Source organism: Notamacropus eugenii, chromosome 2 (assembly GCF_028372415.1).
Source record: "Notamacropus eugenii isolate mMacEug1 chromosome 2, mMacEug1.pri_v2, whole genome shotgun sequence".
Classification (NCBI taxonomy): Eukaryota; Metazoa; Chordata; class Mammalia; order Diprotodontia; family Macropodidae; genus Notamacropus; species Notamacropus eugenii.
Genome location: NC_092873.1, coordinates 105,132,142 through 105,156,376, shown reverse-complemented (window position 1 = coordinate 105,156,376; position 24,235 = coordinate 105,132,142). Strand labels below are relative to the sequence as shown.

Sequence of the window (24,235 nt, the reverse complement as noted above, 5' to 3'; positions counted from 1 at the left end):
CCTCTAACATAATATTGAAATTAAGGAAGAATGCAGGTGTTGGGATTGAGAAGAAAACTACAGGCCAAGTGCCAAGTGCCAAAGTTATTGAACATGAGAGAGTGCCCAAGAGGTTGATAGGTATCAATGACAACATCAAGGGTATGAGAAAATATTTGTTCATCAAATCCCTGATTAGATCTAGAGGGTCCTCCATGAGACTGAAGCAGATAAGGAGGTAGATTTAAGGCAAACATAAAAGAAATACTACGTTATACAGTGAGGGGTAAATTTATTATGAAACTTATTAGCCTGAAGGTGAGATAAGGTTTGATGTAGAAACAGATTGAAGAAATGTCCAGATCAATTTTCTGGGTAGCAGTTCCAGGATGGTCTTTAAGGAAAGTTAGGAATATATGTATGGGTCAAGCCCTCAACTTTTTGAAGCTGGTAGCTTGGAGGATACCCACACCCCCATACCCTTCCATTCCTTGGTATTCTTGGAAGAAACAGAACTTTGGGCTGAATGGACCATAGGGACTGACTCAGTGCAGCAGTTATGATGTTCTGTGGATTCTGAAGGCTGGAGATGACTTCTTGGCCTCTTTACACTGGATTCGACATATGTAACTCTTTTATCTCATTGGGTTCATAATTGCTCCTGATGCTCTTCAGGAGAGCCCTTGCCTTTTTCCAGCTTTCCCTGAGTTCCTTCCCGATTAGATACCAACACCCCAATTTATGTCATTCTTGGGGTGAACAGAGTAACTTAGCTGGCCATCAGGTGATAGGGAGTCAGACCAAAATGGTGAGAACATAGGGAATGATGAAGCCTTTTTAAGGCTCAGGCCTGGAAACTTATTCCCTGTTTAGTAATTCAGCAAGGTAACTTATCCATTTTCTTGGTTTTAGCTCTTACCTCTGTACTGATGACTCCCTAACATATATCTGTATCTTTCCCATGGGGACCGAGGGTCATAGATTTAGAACTAGAAGAGACTTTAGAGGTCAAGTCAACTTAGCTTCATCATTTAAAGATGAAGGCCAAGAAGTTAGGTGACTTGCCGAGGTTTACACTGATATTTGAGGCAAGATTCAAAAATCTGTATTTCAAGTCCAGTGTCCTGTTGACCCCACCATACTCTATCTCCAACCTCATATTTCAAGATACTGGGCATTTTCATTTGGTTATTTTGCCATTATACTCCACAACTCCACACTGTTCTCTTGAATCTCCAGGTCCAAACTGTGGAATCATCATTGACCCTTTCCCTTCGTGCTTTTTTAGGAAATCAGTCACCAAGCCCTATCGATTCTTCCTTACCCTTTTGTCCCTATTCTCACTTTGATCATCTTAAATCATAGTCTTCATTTAATTGTGTCTACAATATTTCACTCTTCTCCTAAGAAATTTCTCTGATGTCCTTGTCTGTTTCCCCAGCCCCCGAAGCCCTCCTACATCTTGCTATCAGCTCATGAGTATGTATATTTTTTAAACTATCACTTAGCTAGTCAGTAGTTTATGTTGCTCTTACAATAAGGCTCTCTGCCTTTCTCCCCAAGTTCTCTCTAGGCTTGCTTCTGTGCTAAGCCATGAACCTTCAGTCTAACATGTCATCTTATCTCCTCTGGGTTTCAAAATAAATTTGATAAGAAACTGGGGGTACGAGATAATAGGTTGTTGTTGTTTACTTGTCTTCAGTCACATCTAATTCTTTGTTACCCCATTTGAGGTTTTCTTGGCAAGGATACTAGAGTGATTTTCCATTTCCTTCTTTAGCTCATTTTAGAGATAAGGACATTGAGACAAACAGGGTTAAAGGACTTGCCCAGGGTCATGTAACTAGTAAGTGTCTTGAAGACTTATCGTCCTAACTCCAGGCCTGGCACTCTATCCACTCTACAACCTAGCTGCCCAAAATAATAGGTACCAGATGGAAAATCTGTTTTTTAGCTAGTTAGATGAATTTCTATGGGCTAAGTTTTTGACTGTTTGGAGGAAAGAAAGTGAAATGGTACAAAAGAGGAAGACCTTGGGTCTTATTTCCCTGAATACCTTTAGTTCAAGTAAATTACATTATTGTCTTTCATTATTGCTTTCTGGAAAGAACCTGAGAATGCTCTGGACTCTCCTGTCCCCACCTTTGAACACATAGGTAGTTAGTGATAATCCCAGGATTAAAACTTGAATTTTATTCCTTACCTGAATCTTTCCATCAATGGATACTTCAGATTTGAATTAGATCAGGGGTGGGGAACCTGCAGCCTTGAGGCCACACATGACTGAGGACCTAGAGGACCACATGTGGCTGTTCCCCACCCCTGGATTAGGTTATTGTCACAAACCCTTTGAATTTCAAATTCAACAGATAACTTATTTTTGCATCTTATGCCTGTGGTTTGGTAACTTAGATTGTAAAGAAGCAGTTATTGAGAGGACAGAATCCTGCAATGTTTTCTGCCAGGTTGGTGTATGAAAACATTCTTTTTAAAATTATTTTTAAAAATTAGCAAGCATTAATTTTTTTCTCCCTCCTACTTTCCCTTCAAAATTAGAAGAAAAAAACCCCTTGTAATAAATACCCATAATGAAACAAAACAAAAAAATGTTTGTTTCATTCTGCATCTGGAGTCCATCTCTGTCCCTTCAGGAGATAACTAGTTAACTTGTTTAATCGTGAGTCCTCTGGAATTGTAGTTGGTCATTATGTTGATTAGGTTCTTAAGATTTCCAGAGTCTTTACAATGTTGATATTGTATAAATTGTCTTCCTGGTTCTGCTGACTTTCCATCCCTTCATACATCTTCCTAGGTTTCTCTGAAACTATCCCTTTCATCATGTCCTTCCTTCCTTCCTTCCTTCCTTCCTTCCTTCCTTCCTTCCTTCCTTCCTTCCTTCCTTCCTTCCTTCCTTCCTTCTTTCCTTCTTCCTCTTAGTATTTTATTTTCCCCCAATTACATGTAAAACCAATTTTAGCATTCATTTTTAAATCTTTGAGTTACAAATTCTCTCCCATCCTCCCTCTCCAACCCCCACATTGAAAAGGCAAGCAATTTGATATAGGTTATACATGTGTAGTCATGCAAAACACTTCCATAATAGTCTATATTGTGAAAGACTATTTCCCCCCAACCCTGTTTGTTTTGTTCTCTCTCTCCTTTCACCCTGTCCTGCCTCAAAAATGTTTTGCTTCTGACTGCCCCCTCCTCGAATTTGCCCTCCTTCTATCATTCCCCCCCACCTTCCCTCCTCCTTCCCCCCTGCTTTCTATAGGGTAAGAGAGGTTTCCATACACAATTGAGTGTATATGTTATTCCCTCTTTGAACCAATTCTGATGAAAGTAAGATTTACTCACTCCCCCTCATCTCTCCCCCTTCCCTTCCACTGTAAAAACTTTTTCTTGCCTCTTTATGTGAGAAATTTACCCCATTATATCTTCCCTTTCTCTTTCTCCCAATATATTCCACTCTCTTCATCCCTTAATTTTATTTTCTAGATATCATCCCGTCATATTCAACTCGGACCTATACCCTCTGTCTATATATACTCTTTGTAACTACCCTAATAATGACAAAGGGCTTATGAGTTACAAATATCATCTTTCCATGTGATAATGTAAGCAATTTAACTTTAATTTAAAGACCCATATGATTTATCCATCCTGATTCCCTTTTCATGCTTCTCTTGGGTTTTGTATTTGAAAGTGAAATTTTCTATTTAGTTCTGATCTTTTCTCAGGAATGCTTGAAATTCCTCTGTCTCACTTAATGTCCATTTTCTCCCCTCAAGGATTATATACTGAGTAGGTGATTCTTGGTTGTAATCCTAGCCCCCTTGCCCTCTGTAGTATCACATTCCAAGCTCTCCCAATCCTTTAACGTAGAAGCTGTTGAATCTTATGTTATTCTGATTGTGACTCCATGACGTTTGAATTGTTTCTTTCTGTCTGCTTGCAATGTTTTCTGCTTAACCTGGGAACTCTGGAATTTGGCTACAATATTCCTGGCAGTTTTCATTTTGGGATCTTGTTCAGAAGACGATGGGTGGATTCTTTCAATTTTTATTTTACCCTCTAGTTCTAGAATATTGGGGCAGTTTTCTTTAATAATTTCTTGAAAGATGAAATATAGGTTCTTTTTTTGATTATGGCTTTCAGGCAGTCCACTAATTTTTAAATTATCTCTCTTGAATCTATTTTCCAGGTCAATTTTCCACTGAGATATTTCATACTGTCTTCTGTTTTTTCATTCTTTTGGTTTTGCTTTATGATTTCTTGATTTCTCATAAAGTCATCACCTTTCATTTTCTCCGTTCTAATTTTTAAGGAATTGTTTCCTTCAATGAGCTTCTCAACCTCCTTTTCTATTTGGCCAATTCTGCTTTTAAGGCATTCTTCTCATTGGCTTTTATGGATCTCTTTTACCACTTGGCCTAATCTATTTTTTAAGGTGTTACTTTCTTTTTTTTTAAAATTTATTTATTTTGAGTTCTCAACATTCATTTCCATAAAATTTGAGTTCCAAATTTTCTCCCCATCTCTTCCCCCCCACCTCAAAACACTGAGCATTCTAATTACCCTTACAACCAATGTGCCCTCCCTTCTAACATCCCTCCCTTCCCTTATCCCCATCTTCTCTTTTGTCCTGTAGGGCAAGATAAATTTCTATACCCCATTACCTGTATTTCTTATTTCCCAGTTGTATCCAAGAACAATACTCAACAGTTGATCCTGAAACTTTGAATTCCAGCTTCTCTTCCTTCCTCCCTCCCCACCCATCCCCATTGGGAAGGCAAGCAATTCGATATAGGCCATATATATGTAATTTTGCAAATGACTTCCATAATACTCATGTTGTGTAAAACTAACTATATTTCCCTCCATCCCATCCTGCCCCCCCTTTCTTCTGTTCTCTCTTTTGACCTTGTCCCTCCCCAAGAGTGTTGACTTCTAATTGCTCCCTCCTCCCATTGCCCTCCCTTCCATCATCCCCCCCACCCTGCTTATCCCCTTCTCCCCCACTTTCCTGTATTGTAAGATAAGTTTTCATGCCAAAATGAGTGTGCATTTTATTCCTTCCTTTAGTGGAATGTGATGAGAGTAAACTTCATGTTTTTCTCTCATCTCCCCTCTTTTTCCTTCCACTAAAAAGTCTTTTGCTTGCCTCTTTTATGAGAGATAATTTGCCCCATTCCATTTCTCCCTTACTCCTCCCAATATATTCCTTTCTCACTCCTTAATTTCATTTTTTTACGTATGATCCCTTCCTATTCAACTCACGCTGTGCTCTCTGTCTCTGTGTGTGTATGTGTGTGTGTATGTGCGTGTGCACGTATATATAATCCCACCAACTACCCAGATACTGAAAAAAGTTTCAAGAGTTACAAATAATTGTCTTTCCATGTAGGAATGTAAACAGTTCACCCTTAGTAAGTCCCTCATGATTTCTCTTTCCTGTTTATGTTTTCATGCTTCTCTTGATTCTTGTGTTTGAAAGTTAAATTTTCTTTTCAGCTCTGGTCTTTTCATCAAGGATGCTTGAAAGTTCTCTATTTCATTGAAAGACCATTTTTCCCCTGAAGTATTATACTCATTTTTGCTGAGTAGGTGATTCTTGGGTTTTTGTTCCATGCCCTTTGATCCCTTAATGTAGAAGTTGCTAGATCTTGTGTTATCCTGATTGTTTTTCCACAATACTCAAATTGTTTCTTTCTGGCTGCTTGCAATATTTTCTCCTTGACCTGGGAACTCTGGAATTTGGCTACAATGTTCCTGGAAGTTTCTCTTATTGGATCTCTTTCAGGAGGTGATCAGTGGATTCTTTCAATATTTATTTTGCCCTCTTGTTCCAGAATATCAGGGTAGTTTTCCTTGATAATTTAATGAAAGATGATGTGCAGGCTCTTTTTTTTGGTCATGGCTTTCAGGTAGTCTCATTATTTTTAAATTGTCTCTCCTGGATGTATTTTCCAGGTCAGTTGTTTTTCCAATGAGCTATTTCACATTATCTTCCATTTTTTCATTCTTTTGGTTTTGTTTTGTGATTTCTTGGTTTCTCATAAAGTCATTAGCCTCCATCTGTTCCATTCTAATTTTGAAAGAACTATTTTCTTCAGTGAGCTTTTGAACCTCCTTTTCCATTTGGCTGATTGTGTTTTCTAAAGCATTTTTCTCCTCATTGGCTTTTTTACCTCTTTTTCCAGTTGAGTTAGCCTATTTTTCAAGATGTTATTTTCTTCAGCATTTTTTTGGGTCTCCTTTAGCAAGGTGTTGACCTGCTTTTCATGCTTTTCTTTCATCTCTCTCATTTCTCTTTGCAGTTTTTCCTCCACCTCTCTTACTTGATTTTCAAAATCCCTTTTGAGCTTTTCCATGGCCTGACACCATTGAATATTTATTTTGGATATTTGGGATACCAAAGCCTTGACTTTTATGTCTTTCCCTGATGGCAAGCATTGTTCTTCCTAGTGTGAAAGGATGGGAGAAGATATCTGGTCACCAAGAAAGTAACCTTCTGTAGTCTTACTTTTTTCCCTTTTTTGGGCATTTTCCCAACTGGTTACTTGGCTTTTGGGTCCTTTGTCAAGAGTAGGGTATACTCTGGGGATCTGTAAGATCTCAGTTCCTCCAAGGTGGCACAGTCAAGCATGTACACTGGTCTGGGAGCAACACGGAAACTTTTGTACCCAGAATCTGTGAGTAGTAGAGTTTCGTCTCCACAGTCACCTGGCCTTCAGTTCCACCAAGCCAGCACTGGGGGCTGAGATTCAGATAAGCTTGGGTGGGGGGTGGGGGGGAGGAAGGGCTGCCATTCATTGTAAGATAAAAATCAGCTTCTCAGTTCCTTCAGGAGCATTAGGTGGGGGCAGGACCGCCACACAGGGCTGAGGTAGGATCAGCTGCTCCCAGGGGCTTTACAATCCAACAATGGATGCGGGCTGCTGTGGGAGCTGCTACCACCTGATGCGGCCTCTACCACTGCCACCTGAGGCCAGAGCTATGGGAAGACCCTACTCCCTTCTTGGCCAGCTGAAAAAATCCTCCCACTGACCTTTGGCGCCTGTGGGTTGAGGGATCTGCAAACCCTTGCTACTGCCTCTGAGGATTCTGCCCCTGAGGCCTGCTCAAGTCCTCCTCCAGGCAGTGTGCTGAGCAGCCAAGGCTGGGCTGGACACCACTCCGTGTTCGATGCAACAGACCTTTCCTGTAGGCCTTTCAGGTCACCCTGGGCTGGAAATCTCCACTCTGTTGATCTGTGGCTTCTGCTGCTCTAGAATTTGTTGAGAGTCCTTCTTTACAGGTATTTTATGGGCTGTGGGGGAAGAGCTAGTATATGTGTATCTTTCTACTCTGCCATCTTGGCTCCACCCCCAAGGTGTTACTTTCTTCAGTATTTTTTTGTTTCTCCTTTACCAAGCTGTTGATGTGTTTTTCATGATTTCCTTGCATCACTCTCATTTCTCTTCCCAATTTTTCCTCCACTTCTCTTACTTGATTTTCAGAATCCTTTTTGAACTCTTCCATGGCCTGAGACCAACTCACATTTTTCTTGGAAGCTTTAGATGACAGAGCTGTGAGTTTGTTGTCTCCTTCTGAGTGTTTATTTGATCTTTGTGGTCACCAAAGTAAGTCAAGCATTTTTTCCATTGTTTGCTCATTTTCCCAGTCTGTTACTTGACTTTTTAACTCTTTGTTAAGGTAGGACTCCTCTTCCAGGTTGGAGGGCACACTGTCTCAAACTTTAGAGGTTTTGTGCAGCTGTTTGTAGAGATACTTCTGTAAGTTTTCAGTTCTTCCAAGGTGGTCCCTCTCTCTGAGAAGTCTGGAAATCACCACTGTTGCCAGTAATTCGGTCACTCTGAGTCCTGCTCCAAGTTTGCTGGGTCCTGGTCTGCACTGGCCCAGCCTGTGCTAGACTACACTCCTTTCTCATCGTGGTGCAACAAACCTTTCCTGTCGACCTTCTAGATTATCTTGGAAATTTTTTTCATTCTGTCATTTTGTGGGTTCTGGTGCTCTAGAATTTGTTTAGAGTCATTTTTAGAGGTATTTGGAGGGCTTTGAGGGAGAGCTCAGGCAGGTCCCTGCCTTTACTCTGCCATCTTGTCTCTGTCCCCTCCCTTTCATCATTTCTTATAGCACTGTAGTGTCCCATTACATTGATATGTCATAATTTGTTCAGCCATCCCGTTGATGAATAATTCATTCATTTCCAGGTGTTATCCACTGAAGAAAGTAACCATAAAACATATGCTCATAAAAATACCTCATAAGAGACTTTGTTGCCTTGGCTGATCAAAAATTCCTTTAGGTTCAGAAGTATGAATACTCCTGTCTGTTGACAGCTAGGAATTGAGAACCTATCTGGAAGTGTTGAGAAATTGGTAAGTAGTTAGCTTAGAGCTGACATAGTATCTGTGCGATGGCAAGGGAACTATTTAAGGATTGTTCAGTGGTAAAACAACAACAACAAACTAATGTGTTGAAAGAATAGGTCTAGTGGAAAGAGACAGACATGAGATTTCTGAAAATTCAGATATTCTTTTTCTGGATCAGCTGCCAAATTGTTAACCTCTACCTCTTATCTTACACCTATGAGGTGGGCTGAGTAGCACTGTCCCTTGTAATGCATTGAAATGTTTGTTAGGAGGCCCATTGGTTTTTCCATTCAAATCTACAAGAATCTATATGAAACGGTTATGGTTGATTCCTGTCAGCACTAATGGACTTGGAATTATGGTACAAATAAAACAACACACTGGGTCTTACAGCAGTCATTTTTCTTGGCCTTAAAATTTTCAGCCCCTCCTCCTCTGTTCCCTTTAGCAGATTCACTTTTTTTATTTTGGTCAAATCTAAAGTTAGTATTATTTCCTGAGTACAGTTCAACCCTTTGTGACCTTGAACATCTAACTTAAAATTTCAAAGCCTTAGTTTTTTGCATTTGCAAAACTGGGTGACTGAACTAAATAATCTCTGTGGTCCCTTCTATCTTTACTTCTCTTGTTGTGTGCTGCTATGTGTAAAGCGTTGTACTCAGGGAGATACAGAGATAAATACAGATGTGATCTTGTCTCTCATGACATAGTGGAAAGAATATACAGTTTAAAGTGAGACAACATGGGTTCAAATCCTACAAATACAAATTACAAGTGTAGTTTTCTCTTCCGTATTGTGGAGGTTAAGGGGGCAGCCTCCCCACAATGTGGAAAATATGCGTAAAAGCTTTTGGCCTTCCCTTTTTACCAGAGATGAAGTCTGAATTATTATGGTATTAAAAGATAAAATATGTTGATATTATACAATACTGTACGTGTGGTTTTTTTGCATTTCTGAGTTTCTTAAATGTTTTCAGTGCTATCTGCTGGCCTTTTCATGTTGTCCACGGTTTCCACAAAACTCCAAAAAAAAAAAAAATCTCATTTAATTTCTTATGTCAACCTGTGCTGTATCAAAACTGTGAAAGGGAAAGTTGAGATGTGGAAGGGATAACTGTAACTTGTAAAAGTGTGTAGAAGTCAAATGATATACTTTCTTGTATGGCCTTGCTTCTCTGGGTCTCAGTTCCCTCTTGTTTCAAACAAAAGAGTTGGATGTGATGACCTGTAATGTCCCATTCAGTTACAAATCTCTGATCCTATAGGTGATTTCAGTGGAGGAGATGTAAGACATAGACATAGAATCATAATGCAAGATATACCTGATGAATGTGAAAAAGAGACATCAGTAATGGACTGGAAGAATTCAGAGGAGAAGACCACTTCCAGGGGAGGATTTTTGAGATAAGACTTCTTGGAGGAAGTGACATTCGAGCTGGGTTGTAAAAAGTAAATGTAGACTCTTAGCAAGCAGAGGTGACAAGTGGAGGTTGGGGAAGGATACCTTTTAAGCTTAATGAAAGAGAGCATAGGACATGGTCAAGGGTTTGTGAAGGGAGGTGTAATGTGGCAAGATTGGAGGGGTGAATTTTAGCTGGATTGAGCAGGACAGCTTATGCCACATGGAGATATTTGGTTTTTATTCTAGACGTAGTGGGGTACTCATGAATGTTTTTGAGCACAGGACAGGGTTGGTGATAGAGAAGTGGGGGTAAGGGGTGGGGAATGTGTAACATAATCAGACCTGCATTAAAGATATATCTAAAAGGATAAATTGGAGTAAACAGAGGAGGCTGGTAGCAAGGTGAGCCGGTAGAGAGCCATCTGTAAGGAAAAAGGTGATAATGTCATGCCTAATAATGATGGCAGTGTAGGAGATAGAGAGGGGAAATTTACCCCAACCAATGCCACAGATGCAGCAAATTGTAATAATTTATAAATAATATATTTAAATCTCCTTCCTAACTGCTTTAGCTTCGAGGAAGACTGTAGTTCTAATTAGAGATTTTACACACACACACACACACACACACACACACACACACACACACACACGCGCGCGCGCATGCACATACACACTGACATGGGCAATTGATTAGATTTCTAAGCAGGCATTTTGAAAAGAACTTAATGCAACTTTAAGGAACAAAGTGAATGTGAGTTTCATCTGGGCATCAACTCTTAAATGTCCCATGTGGTGGAGGTGTGGTTGAGGACTTTGAATAATTCAAATGTTCAGGTAGTTCAAAAATTTCATCAGATTATCATTTTAGTCTCTCCAGTCATCCAAGTAAAGAAATGTCAATTCCCTTAATCTCTGATGGGAGGCAGAACAAATTTATGTTGAATGATAGAAGCAGGAATTGAGATCTTAACAAGATGGTGTCATGGCCCACATCTAACAATATTAAATAGAATAATAGTCCCAAATGTAAAATCCTAGACATGCTTCAGAAACAACAACTGCCTAAGCACACAAAATGTGTGTGCTTAGGATTTTCATGTGAAAAAATGTCATGTGTTTTCCAACTTCAACATGAGTCAACAGTTGATGGATGTATTAAAAAAATCTTAATTGCAGTCTTATTCATAAAAGTCTCTGGTTCCCAGAATTAAAGCAGTGATAGTTCCACTGCACATCAGCCCACATCTGGAGTATTTCATGCAGGTCTGGGCACCACATTTTCATAGGAACTTTGTCAAGTCAGAGCTTGTCCAGAGCAGGATCACCAGGGATGGTGAGTGGAATAGAAACCTTATCATATGAGGAAGTTCTGAAGGCACTAAGAAATATTTAGAAGAGAAGATTTAAGGGGTCCATGATTGCTTTCTTCAAATATTTAAAGGATTATCATGAAGAAGAGGAATTTGGTTTTCCCTGCTTTGTTCTTGAGGGTAGAACTTCAACAATTTTTGAATATGGTGCCTCCTTTCTCTCCTTCTCTCCCTCCCTCCCCCTCTCTCTCTCTCACTCCCTCCTTTTTCCCCATCTCCCCCTCCCCTTTCCCTCTCTCTCTCCCTCTCTTTCCTCCCTCTCTCCCCCCCTCTCTTTCTCTCTCTGTCTCCCTCTCTCTCTCCCCTTCCCTCTCTCCCTGTCTCTCTCTCCCTCCCTCCCTCTCCCTCTCTCCCTCTCTCCCTCCACCCTCTCTCTCTCCCTCTCCCTTCCTTTCTTTCCCTCCCTCCCTATCTCCCTTCCCTCCCTCTCTCCCTCTCCAAATTTACACACACACACACACACACACACACACACACATACACATATGCAGCTATGTATGTGTGTATGTAAAAAACAACAACAAAAACAATAAAGAAGCAGAATTGTCAGTGAGAAAGAGCGAGGCGTCACCGTGGCTGGAGTGCTGGACTTGGAATCAGGAAGACCCAAGTTCAAATTCTCCTTTAGACACTTACTATCTTTGTGATCTTTAACTCTTCTCTACTTTGGTGTCCCCGTTTGTCAAATGGAGAAAATAACAGCACCCACCTCACAGGATTGTTGTCAAGATCAAATGAGATAATATATTTAAAGTGCTTTGCAAATCTGAGAATGCTATTTAAGAAACAATAACAATAATTGAAGAAAAGTGGAATTGGCTGCCTGATGCCTGGGTGAATTCTCTCTCACCAAAGGTGTTCCAGCAGAGGAAGGCTCGGCACTTGTCAGGAAAAGTGCAAGGTCATCTATATGTTGGCCAACAAGGGAGGGTCTGGTTGTGGTGTGGTTGGTTCATCTATATGAAAGGTAGGGAAGAAGTCATAATAAATACTCATTCTTACAGCTCTTTACAATTCCCAATAACTTTCTTTATAACCATGCTTTGTGGTATAGGTAGGATTGGGTTTTTTTGGGGGTGGTGGTGGAGATAATTGGAGTTAAGTGACTTGTCCAGGGTTCCACAGCTAGTAAGTGTCCCAAGACAGATTTGAACTCAAGTCTTGACTCCAGGGCATTTGCTCTATCCACTGTACTACCTAGCTGTCACTGTATATTATTATATATTATATATTAATATATCATTATTTCTGTTTCATAGAAGAGGAAACTGACATTTTGAGAAATGTAATCACTTGCCCAGAGCCACACAACTAGTAAGCCAGAAGAGAACCCAACTCTTTGACTCTTAAGGCCCCACATTTTTTGAAGGCTCAAATTTCATCAGGTTTTCCTTTTAGATCATGGATAACCGAACTATGAATTATCAAAGTTGTATCAGTGAATATTTGAGTCCTCCATCACAGGATGTATTTTCTGATTTGTTTTAGGTGAGATGTAGAGAGCTTTCCCCACCATACCCTCTTCCTTAGTCTTCTTGATGACCAGTGATCCATATTTCCAAAGGAACCAGCCAAGCACAGAAGCTTTATTTTCTCAGATATAACTGATTCAAATAGAATCTGAATGCATGACCTTGGCCTTATGAGCTTTATGCACTAACCCTTGAATTAACTGGTCAGGCTCAAACTTCCACTCTTCATATACTCTTATATATATATATATAGGGATCTTGGTTTAATGGACATAATTATTATTGGAGAATGATTGAATTCAGCCAAGTCTTTCAGAGAATGAAATGATTCTTTTGTACTTAGAACTCCTGGAAGGATGTGGCTGTTTTGCTTATCTTCCTTGCCCACTATATATTCAGTATTTGTATGTAGCAAGGTGGTTATTGTTGTTCAGTCATGTCTGACTCTTTGTGACCCCATTTGGGGTTTTCTTGGCGAAGATACTGTAATGATTGCCATTTCCTTCTCCAGTTCATTTTATAGATGAGTAAACTGAGGCAAATGGAATTGAATGATTTGCTAAGGGTCACATAGGTAGTGTCTAAGACTAGATTTGAACTCAGGAAAAGGAGTCTTTCTGACTCCAAACCTAGCACTCTATCTCCTGTGCCACCTAGCTGCCCATGTAACGGGTTGCTCCATTCATTGGGTGAATAGGAATGGGAGACAAGAAGGATCAAATTAAACACAGTCGGAGATAGCATCCAAGTCCATTTTGCACAAAATGTTGGCCTTGATTCCTGCCTGTGATTATAAAATGTGCTTTGATCTGTTCTCTAGGAGGGATGGTTTGCATTGACAGTTATAACTCCACACAGAATCATCAAAGTGGATGGTGGATAAAGCTCTAAGCCTAAAGTCAGAATAACCTGAATTAAAATATGGCCTCAGCCCTTAAGTGACCCTGGGCAAGTCATTTTCTTTTTCTCTGCCTCAGTTTCCTCAGATGTAAAATGGACATAGTGATAGCACCACCACCTCCCACAAAAACCTTTCCTAATCCCTTCAGTTGCTAGCATTTTGTCTCTCCTTTGAAATGATTTTGTATTGCTTTGTGTGCATATTCCTGTTTGGAAGGCAGTGAAGTAGAAAGAATCCTAGGGGTAACCCTAGGATTCATAGGACTTAAGTTCAAATCCTGTCTGTGATGCTTCTTACCTGTATAAGAGGCATTTTTATTGGGCTCAGCACTCTTAGGATCTCAGTTTAATCATTTGTAAGATGAGAGGGGGTGGATTGGATAGAGTCTGACTTCCCTTTTAGATCTATGATGCTACAAATATTTCCCTTTTTATCTTTTTATCTCCAGTGTCTTGCCCATAGAAGATGTTTATTGAATTGAATTTGGCTCCAGAACAGAGCAAAGTTAAGGGTTCCCTTCCTGAATCCAAACCATGAACTTTATCACCATGACCCTTATTTCTAAGCCAAATTGACCAGATATTCAAATCTTTTTTTGTAGGTAGAGCATGTGTTTAGAGAGAGAGGGAGCCAGCTGTGGTCACATCTGTGACTGGCCTGTTCTTTAGGGAGGCAGAGGAGAAGGTAGCTCCTCCCTTTCCTGGCTCTGCTTCTCTCCCTTTCCCCAGCCCTCCTCCTTTTTGTCCTCCTTATCCTCTGGAAGGGCCCCTCCTTCATACATACTTCCTTCCCTGAGGGCCCCAATGCTAGACTCTCTTTTGGCAGTGAGGGTTCCCAGGATCTTGGGTGTGGGACTTTGGGTAAGCGGAACTAAACCCTGAAGGTATTTTCTTAGCCTCATTTGCATGACTTGTTATTTTATGAGATTAATAATTTACTTTATAGGGGGTTGGGGATGGATGGAGCTGTTTGACAGCCCTCCCTCCCTTCAGGGCCTTCCTTCCTTTGCACTCAAGCTCATCCTCCCTCCCCCCATCCTAAACTTCCACAGAATCCAGGATCATGTTGCTATAGCAACCCTTCCCCCACCAGAACCTAGAAATGAAACCACTGCACCTAACCGAAGGGTCTTCAGTCCCTGTGCTACTGTCCCCAGGGAAAAGATGAAGGGGGGCAGTTGGATAGCTTTTAATCCCAACTGTCCTACCCTACCCTGACATAGCTGTTTGAATTATGGAGAACAGGGGAGCTGTCTCCAGCTAATGTACAGTGGACCCTGCTTCTGGCTCACTGAGAAAAGGAACCTTCCCCATGCTAGTCACCTAGGCCCTCATCTCCTCCCCTTTACCATGCTTCCTCTCTTCATTCACTGGAAGCCACAGACCAGTAGCTTTAATCTCAGTGTTTGAGGGGGTTGTAGTAGGTGGGCCATGCTCTTCTCTTCTTTATTTATAATTTCCCCCTCCTCAGTCAGTCCCATTCATTTGACACTCAACTGGCCAGACCAGGGCATATATGCTATTTTCCCACAATAATGACTTGTGACAGCAGTTTAATTTTCCCTAAAACAGTCCGTTGAGATGGGCAGTGTAAGGATTAAGATTCCTTTTTTAATTTTTAAACAAATGAGGATACTGAGGCTCAGAGAGATAAACTGACTTCCCCAAAGTAATAAAGCTAGTAAGAGTTAAGAATCAGGATTTGAACTCTGGATCTGGACTCCAATTCCAGGTCTCTTTGATTGTTCAGGCCCCTCAGACACTGTTCCTTGTCTTTCTTGTCTTCCCTGTCACTACCCGTTAGCTTGTCTACTACCATGTAATGGGAGCAGAGCAAAGATCTGACTCTGTGACCAGTTTGACTCTACCAGTCCTGATCTGGGGTTGGGGAGCTTACATAAAGTTGATGTGTGTGTCTGGGCTTGTAGCTTTCTCCTTTAGGGCTGAGTGTCAAGTAGGTGCTCAGTCAGTGCATGAATGTATGAATGATAACCAAATGTGATATGGCTTTCTTTTTCCCTACCATACGGAAGAAAGGAAGCCAGATTAATGCTGATGGACTGTGTCCCTGAGGATGATTATGATAATGATCCCTCATCTTGATACAGAAAGCTTCTTAACGGCAAATAGTTCCATGAATTGGCTCACTTGATCTGGCACAGCTATGACTAGCTTTCTATGAATTAACTAGTGCAGGTAGTAATACCCTGTTTTACTGATAACCAAGGCAAAAAAAAAAGATAAGGCTCATAGAAAGAGGACATTTAGTTTGATTAGAATCCATGCCATAAGAAGATCATTTAAAGGAACTAGGAGCATTTGACCTGGAGTCAAGAAGACTTAGTTGGGGAAATCTAATAGCAGTGTTCAGGTGTGAGTGGCTAACTATGATGGGAAAGGGGAATTAGAGTAACTGTGATTGGCGCCATAGTTCAGAACTTGGAGTAGTGGGTAGCAGTTTTCAACTCCACATACAGAAAAATTTATTTATTTTTTTGTCCTCCATATTTTTTTATCTTTTTGTTTTTAAATTTTAATATTTTATTTTCTCCCCAAATACATGTAAAAACAATTTTTAATATTCGTTTTAAAATCTTTTTGAGTTCCAAATTCTCTCCCTGTCATCTTCCCTTTTCCTCCTTTATTGAAAAGGAAAGCAATTTGGTAAAGGTTGCATGTGTGGTCATGCAAAATGTTTCCATGTTATGTTGTGAGAGAAAAGAAAAAAGAAAAAAAAGAAAAAGAAAGGGAAGAAAAAGTATGCTTCGATCTGCACTCAAACATTATCAGTTCTCTGAGATGGATAGCATTTTTCATCATAAGTCCTTTATAATGGTCTTGGATCACTGTATTGCTGAGAATAAGTCATTCATAGTTTATCATTGTACACTATTGCTATTACTGTGTACAATGTTCTCCTGTTTCTTCTCATTTTACTTGGCTCAGTTCATATAAATCTTCCCAAGTTTTTCTGAGGACTTCATGAGGGTAGATTTCTTAACAATTAGAATAGTTCAGAAATATGATGGGCATCTACAGGAGGGGATGAGTTCTTCCTGCCTATTAGGAGAGGTTTTCAGATAGAAACTGGCTGACCATTTGTCAGGGATGAAGTGCAAGCTGGACCTGATGACTTCTAAAGTCCTTTCCAACCTGGAAATTCTACTAAGTGGTAGACTTGGATTTGAACTTGGATTTTCTGATCTCCACATGCATTGTCCTTTTTTGACCTACTCAGTCAAAGCAGTGAATACTGAGTGCCTACTATGTACAAATGCCTACAGATCATAGTTTTAGATCTGGAAGGTATTTTAAAGATTGTAAAAGGTCCTTAAAGGTTATCTTTTCCAACCCCTTCATTTTATAACTGAGGAAATGAGGTCAAGAAAGGTTGGTTAAATGACTTTCCCAGGGTCACACAGCTAATAAGTGTCTTGAGTTGGGATCTGAACTTGAGGCTTTCAGGCTACAGCTCCAGCACTTTATCTCACTATACCATGCTGTGTGAAATGGTCACCTCCATTTTATAGAGGGGGAAGCTGGGACTCAGAGAGGTTAAGGGCTTTGTACGAGGTAGTTTTTGTTATTGTTGAGTCATGTCTGACTTTGTAATCGCATTTGGGGTTTTCTTGGCAAAGATACTAGAGAGGTTTGCCATTTCCTTCTCCATTTCATTTTATAGATAAGGAAACTGAGGCAAACAGAGTGAAGTGACTTGGCCAGGGTTCCCAGCTAGTAAGTGTCTAAGGTCAGTTTGAACTTGGGTCTTCCTGATTCCAGGCCTGGCACTCTATCCACTGCACCACTTTGCCTTTTTAGTGAATAGTAGATTTGGAATAATTAAAACCCAGCACCTTTGGACTCTAAATCCAGTGTCTTTTCCATTGTACTGTGATGCCCCAGAGCCAAAGGAATCCAAAACAGTAGCTTCCACAGATATTTTCCTACAGTTCCTACAGCTGAAAAAGGTACAAGGGTTGTCCTGGCCAGATTTGGGATGATGGCACATCATCCCTAGCACAGACCTCTGTGAGACCCCTAAACTAAACCTGTTAGGGAAACTGAGTTTTACTGTTGCTGTAATTCCAAACCCAGTCTTCCTCCGTTTGGTTGGGGAAGGGGTGTGTGTGTGTGTGTGTGTGTCTGTGTGTGTGTGCGTGCGTGCGTGCATGCGTGTGTGAGTGTGTGGTGTCATCTTGGAATTGGGCAAACCATCATTTACATGTTACAATGGACTGAATTATCTCATGTCTTTGCCACCTAATAGAAAAGTGAGGCTAGGCTCCCTCATGGGATGAAGGCCCCCAGATTCTTATTGTTGAATACACTAGAGGGGGTGCTGCTAACTTGAAAGGAAACTATTGATAGCAGATGATGAGATGGGATTTGTCAGCCTCAGGAAGGAAAGGGAACTGCAGATGATTGCCAAAATGTAACCCTGAAAACCAGTTCACATCTGGGAGAGCCATCACTAAAGCCCCATCAAAAGCCTTTTCAGCCTCCTGTCTGAAGTTGTGATGGCTCTGGGAGGGCTGAGATGGATCCAGAGAGGAAGAAGAGACAAAGGAGATTGCTTTGAATGAGGGTTGGATGAGATTGGTGTGTCTAATCATTTTTATTGGCAGCACATGTTCATGTTAGTCAGATTACAGGATTATAAAATACTCACTGTAGACTTTATTAGAAGACCAATCACCAGCCCGAGCAATATTACTTATGGAGGCTGTGGAACATCTGCCAACATGCTGGGAAAATTCACTTAGTTCAACCTCTTTTTTTTTTCCTTCCCTTGGTTGAGGAGGGGGGAATAAAGGGATCCTTGAAAAATTTGAAGAAAACTTTTCCAGTAGACCCAAGAGCAGAGCTTTTTTAGGCTAGATAACCACAATCACCTTAGAAATCTCTTTCTCTGTCTCTACATATTTTTAGGTTGGTAGAGGAAATGAGAAAAACTGCGTTTCTTTCTTGAACAAGTTGGGATGGTCTGGTAGGAGGTGGGTGGAACCCCTTCTGAATTGTAAGCAAACAAATCCTGTAGTAGCACAGGCCAAAAGGAACTTCCTCTCTAGCTTTTTAAAACCATGCTCCTTTCTGACAGGCTTCCTCCTTGGATACTTAATTCCCCTGCCAACAGAGGGGAACATTCATTCAGCAAACATTTGCTTAACTTTTACTGTGTTCCACACACTTTACTAGAGGGTCAGATACACAGATAAATACACATGGTTTCTGCCCTTTAGTACCTTATGATATATTGAGGGAGAAAAGATGTATATTTTATACAGTGTATACTGTATAGTATAGATGTATATACTAGAGCTCTCATCCAGATTGGTACTTCCTTTAACAGTGGAATAATGGAGTAGCCCATCTTTTCTTGCCTATCTTGGGCATCTCTCATCTATATTTTTCTTCCATACTTACATTTATATATCTTATATTCCTCAGTTAGATTGTAAGCTCCCTGACACCGGAGACTATTTCAATTTTGTCTTTATATCCTCAGAGCCTAGTATAATGGTTGGCACATAGTAGGTACTTAATAATTGCAAGCAGATTCATTAATTCTGATAATTCTGCTGAAGAGTCCACCAATCCTTCAAGTTTTCTCTAACATTATGTAGATACCAATAGACCATGTCCATTAATTATTACTATGTTATTATATTTGCTCAACTAAATACAGAGAGGATGCTTACCAAAAGGCAATAAATTCTTTGGTCATGATAACCTATGAGGAAGCAAAGACTTATGAAGAGAAAAACATGATACATCATAGAATGGAATAGATACATAAGAGGAATACATAATAGTATGAAACAGATGGGTTGCCCAGGGAAGGTGAGGTAAATGTGATGGACAGGTTGAGTTGAACATTATGAGGCACCAGGGGATCTCTGGGGCCATGATAGCCTGTGATATGGAAGGATTTGTTATTTGTAATATTTGGCACAGCTCTGGGATCACAGTGCTGGAAAATTGCAATGGGTCTGTGATCTTTTAAGGACAGATATTCCATCCTTGAGTGCAGAACACAATCTAGCCATGCCTTGGCATTCTATGTCCTTCTTTGCCCATGTTCTTCTGTAGACCTACCATAGAGAATCTACTCAGAGTTCTGTAGATTTTTTACATTTCACAGTTCTCAGTGCAGCACCCTGGCTGTCTATCAGTTTATCCTTCATTCTTGCTGAATGATACTTAGCTCCTGAGTTGACAAGAGTGAGTTAGAAATGGCCAAGTGAGCAAAACGTTTGCTTCACAAAGTCTAGTGTTGTAGTATTATACTTAGAGAGATGCAAAAGAAGTCAAAACTATGAATCCTTCCCCCAAGATTTTATAATCTAGTTAAGAAGACAAGATGTCATCATGCACCTACAACAATTCAGGGTCATTAACAGAGTAAATATGTCAACAAATAGAAATAGAGATAGGAACTGGAACTCTGATGTTACTGATACAGAGTGAAATATTCATGTGAGGATTATAGTGTGGAGCACCAGACCTGGAGTCAGGAAGACTTGAATTCCTCCAGATGAGAAACTTCACTCTCAGTGAAGGTCAACCTTTTTTTCTGCAATTTGTGGTTTTAGAGAGTTACTGAGAGGTTAAGCTAGTTATCAAACACTACACAGCCATTGTGTATCAGTGGGAAATGAAGTAAAGTCTTCCAAAGCTTGATAAACTGTGCCTCTCTACAGAAACCAGTTAATAATTAGTTTATGTATTCATTCCAAGTGTCAGACCTGGAATCAGGAAGACTTCATTTATATCCAAAGTCATTAAATAAAAGGTAGTTTGGGAAAGAGGGCACTAGCAGTTGGAGGATGAGGATGTAGAAAATGGTACCTGAGTTGCCTCTTAAAGAAAGAAGTAAGTCTCTGAGACAGAGGCAAGGTGCAAGGTGGAAGTGCATTTCAGGAATAGAGTAGGGCTAGGGCAAAGGGTTGTGTAGGAAGAACAGAGAGAAGACCAGGTTAGCCATGTCACAGCAGGTGAGAGAGAGGACTGTCCAGCTAGTCTGAAAAGTTAGGATGAGGCCAGGGTTTCCAAAAGTTAAACTGAGAAGTTAATATTTTATCCTAGAGGCTGTACAATAGAAAGGATAGAGTAGGTGAGTCGTGGTCAAACCTTTACTTAACAAATATTAGCTTAGTAGCAGCTTATAGGATGGACGAAAGTGGAGAAGGACCTGAGAGAGGAATCAATCAGGAGAAGTCTGTTTAGCAGTGATGTAGGTAAGAGGCGATGAGGACCTGAGCTGGGGTGGTAACTATATTCATGGAGAGGAGACAGATGTGAGATAGGTTGTGACGGCAGAAACAGTAAGCTTGGACAGCTGATTGCATTTTGTGGGATGAGGGACAGTGAGGGGATGATGCTGGGGTTACAAATCCAGGACAGGGGAAAAACCTTGATGCCTTTATCAGAGATTAGGAAAGTCTGGAAAATGGAAGGTTTTAGGGGAAAGATAATGAGTTCAGTGTTGGACATGGCAAGTTTGAGATATCTGGGAGTTAGGAAGAATCAATGAAAGTCATTGAGTGGGCAGTGAGGTGATACAATGGATAGAGTACTAGCCCTGAAGTTAGGAGGACCTGAGTCCAAATTTGGCCTCATATACTTGTCACTACTGTGTGATCCTGGGCAAGTCACTTAACCTCAATTGCTTCCCCCCAAAAAAGTCCATGAGTGAACAGATGAACTGAGACTGGTAACAGGAGACGGCAAATCACATTCTAGGAAACCTGACATGCTAAATAAACATGCAAACAAGTTTGGATTCTTATAGGAGGGATCAGAGACAGAGCTCACAGCATCCTGAGTCCAGCTACTCCAGTCCTTTCATTTTATGAATGAAGGAGCTGAGGATATTTGGTGACTTGCTCAGGGTCACCTAGACATTATGTGACAGGCAGGATTTGACCCCAAGCCCTGTGACTACAGAGGACCAATATTCTTTCTCCTATCCCATGCTGTGTCTTAGAGGATCATAGAATGTTATAGCCGGAAGGAACTTTAGAGATCACCTTAACCCAATATGCCCCTCATCTTTACAGGAGGAGAAACTAAGGAGTCCAGAAGGCAGGTGACCTGCCCAAGGTCACACAGTAAGTTGCAGAGTCAGACATAGGAGAAATGGGATGTACTTGTATTTAGCCATCTTAACAGGTCATTGTGCTTTTTTACTGGCTTGCCTGGCATAGCACCTGTGTCCTTCCAAGAGAAAACTAGCATTTTCATTCCCTCTCCTTTTTTTCTTCTCCTAGGAGTGAATTGCATCTCATTGACCGTTCAACCTTTGGCCTGTGCCCTGACCCTCGTGAAGACGTGAAGCCATCTGCACTGGCCATCAGTGTCGGGTTGAAAAGGAGCCCCCAGCTCCCGCCATGTATATGTACTCCTCAGCTGTCGAGTAGCTCCACTGGCAACTCTCAGCCTATCTCAGGGTTTCATTCTCTTTTCCTTGCCATTCTCTCCCCTCTCCCCTTTATTTTTAATGGTTTTGGTGCCTCTGTATTTAGGACCAAGTAGGGAGCCATGGGGGATCAGCAGATGTACAAAGCTAATCATAGCATCCATGGTAATGAGAACCTTTACTACCAACAGCCGCCACACAGTGCTCTCAGTGGGGGCAATGGAATCAACCACAGTTACGGGGGTACTGCATCAGCAGGGGGTGGCATGGAAGCTTCCCAAACCTCTCCCCTCTCTCCCCACTTCTCCCAGGACTCTCGGGACAGCCTGGGCCTGGTGAGTGGTCCCAAAAACCTTGGCTTGATGGACAACTCAAGACAGACGGGTTGGGGAGGTCATGCTGGACCAAACAACCACATCCAGCTGCGTAGTAATCTTTCCAACCCAAATGTGATGTGGGGGGCATCTGCTCAGGTAGAACCTACTGAAGGCTACCCGTATGCCTATCCTCAGTCCAATGACATCCGGTCCCAGAAGATCACCAGCGGAGTCCTCCACAAATTAGACTCTTTCACCCAGGTGTTTGCCAACCAGAACCTGAGGATCCAGGTCAACAACATGGCCCAGGTGCTACACAGCCAGTCATCAGTGATGGACGGTACCAGTGACAGTGCCCTCCGCCAGTTACTGTCTCAGAAGCCCTCTGAACCTCAGGCGGTGGCAGCACCTCCCACCATACCTCCCCGCTACCAGCAGATGCCCCATCAAGCCCACTCTGGTTTCGCCAATGGTCCACCCAAGCCAGTTATGCAGGGTGGGCAGCACCCCTCCCCGGCCCATCTGTACTATGACTACCAACAGCAGATGGCCCAGATGCCTGCCCAGGGCAACCAGCCCATGCAGGGCCAGCAGATGCTACCCCAACCAATGCCACAGATGCAGCAAGCCCACTACTACCTGCAGCAGCCACAATCAGGACAGCAGCGGATGCCCATGCCCGATATGCAGCAGCAGCAGCAGCAGCAACAGCAGCAGCAACAGAACAGAGCACAGCCACTGCTGCCCCCGGCGCCCCCGCGACCCTGCTCCATACAGTTACCTCATTATTATCCAACACAGCCCATGGTACCCCCATTACAGCAGCAGCAGCCGCAACAGCAACAACAAATGCAGCTCCCACCCCCTTCCTATCACAGGGACCCCGGCCCCAAATCTGTGCATGATCCCCACCAGTACAGCCAGGAGCAGGCCCCCCACCCAGTGCAGCTCATCCAACTGGGATCTATGCCCCAATATTTCTACCAGGATCCTCAGCCACAGTACAGCCGCCACTTCTACCAGCAGAGTCTCTTGCAGCCGCAGCATCGGGAGAATGTGCAGCAGAAGACATATCAGAGTGACCGGCAAGCCCAGGCCATGCTGGGCTCCCATGGTGGACTGGGACTCCCTGACCCAGGGATGGAGGAGGTGAACTCAGTGGGCAGCAGTCTGACCCATAGGCCTCTCTTGCCACAAGTAGGGATTCACCTCAACAGCAAGGGACCCCAGCACCAGCAACTGTCTCCTGGTTCTATGTGGTCCCAGGTATCCTCATGAATCTTTAGCTCTTCCTCTGGTGGGAGTGTGGATTGGGAGTAGGGGTGGAGCAGAGGGTGTGTGTTGGGGCAAGATGGAGCTTTGATGGGTGTATATGGGTGTGGGTGGGTGTGGGTGGGGCTTTTCAGCTCCTGGCTGGTGTACAGTGCAGGTCGGTCTTTGTCTAGATGGTACAGTGGATGGAGTGCTGTGCTTAGAATGAGGAAGCCTTATCTTCCTGAGTGCAGATCTGGCCTTAGACACTTACTAGCTGTGTGACCCTGGGCAAGTCATTTAACCCTCTTTGACTTGGTTTCCTCATCTGTAAAATGAGTTGGAGAAGGAATTAGGAAACCACTCCAGTATCTCAGCTAAGAAAACTCTAAATGCAGTCACAAAGAATTGGACCTGACTGAAGTGATCAGACAACAAAGGGATCTTAGAGATTGTTTATCCCAATCCTCTCATTTACAGATGAGGAAATAACTAACATTTATATGGTACTTAGTATGTGCTAGGTGCTTCACTAAGCACCTCATGGTCCTCACAGCAACCCTGGCAGGCAGATAGGCAGATGCTATTATTATCTCTATGTTACAGATGAAGAAACTGAGGCAAACAGGGTTGAGTGACTTGCTCATGGTCACATAGCTAGTAAGTATCTGAAGTCAGATTTGAACCCACGAAGATCTTCCTGACTCCAGGTCCAGTGCTCTCTCCATTATGCCAACCTGACTG

At 41.9% G+C, this 24,235-nt stretch overlaps 1 protein-coding gene across 19 annotated transcripts in view; it reads left to right on the top strand.

Annotated features, from left to right (window-relative positions):
• TRERF1 (transcriptional regulating factor 1) overlaps window positions 1-24,235 on the top strand; it is a 334,655-nt gene that overhangs the window by 246,380 nt on the left and 64,040 nt on the right. For all 19 annotated transcript variants that reach the window (XM_072642154.1, XM_072642161.1, XM_072642162.1 and 16 more), the window contains one exon: window positions 21,775-23,506. In XM_072642154.1, coding sequence (XP_072498255.1) covers window positions 22,046-23,506 — 1,461 coding nt within the window. In that variant the 5' untranslated portion in view covers window positions 21,775-22,045. The remainder of the gene's footprint in view (window positions 1-21,774; window positions 23,507-24,235) is intronic.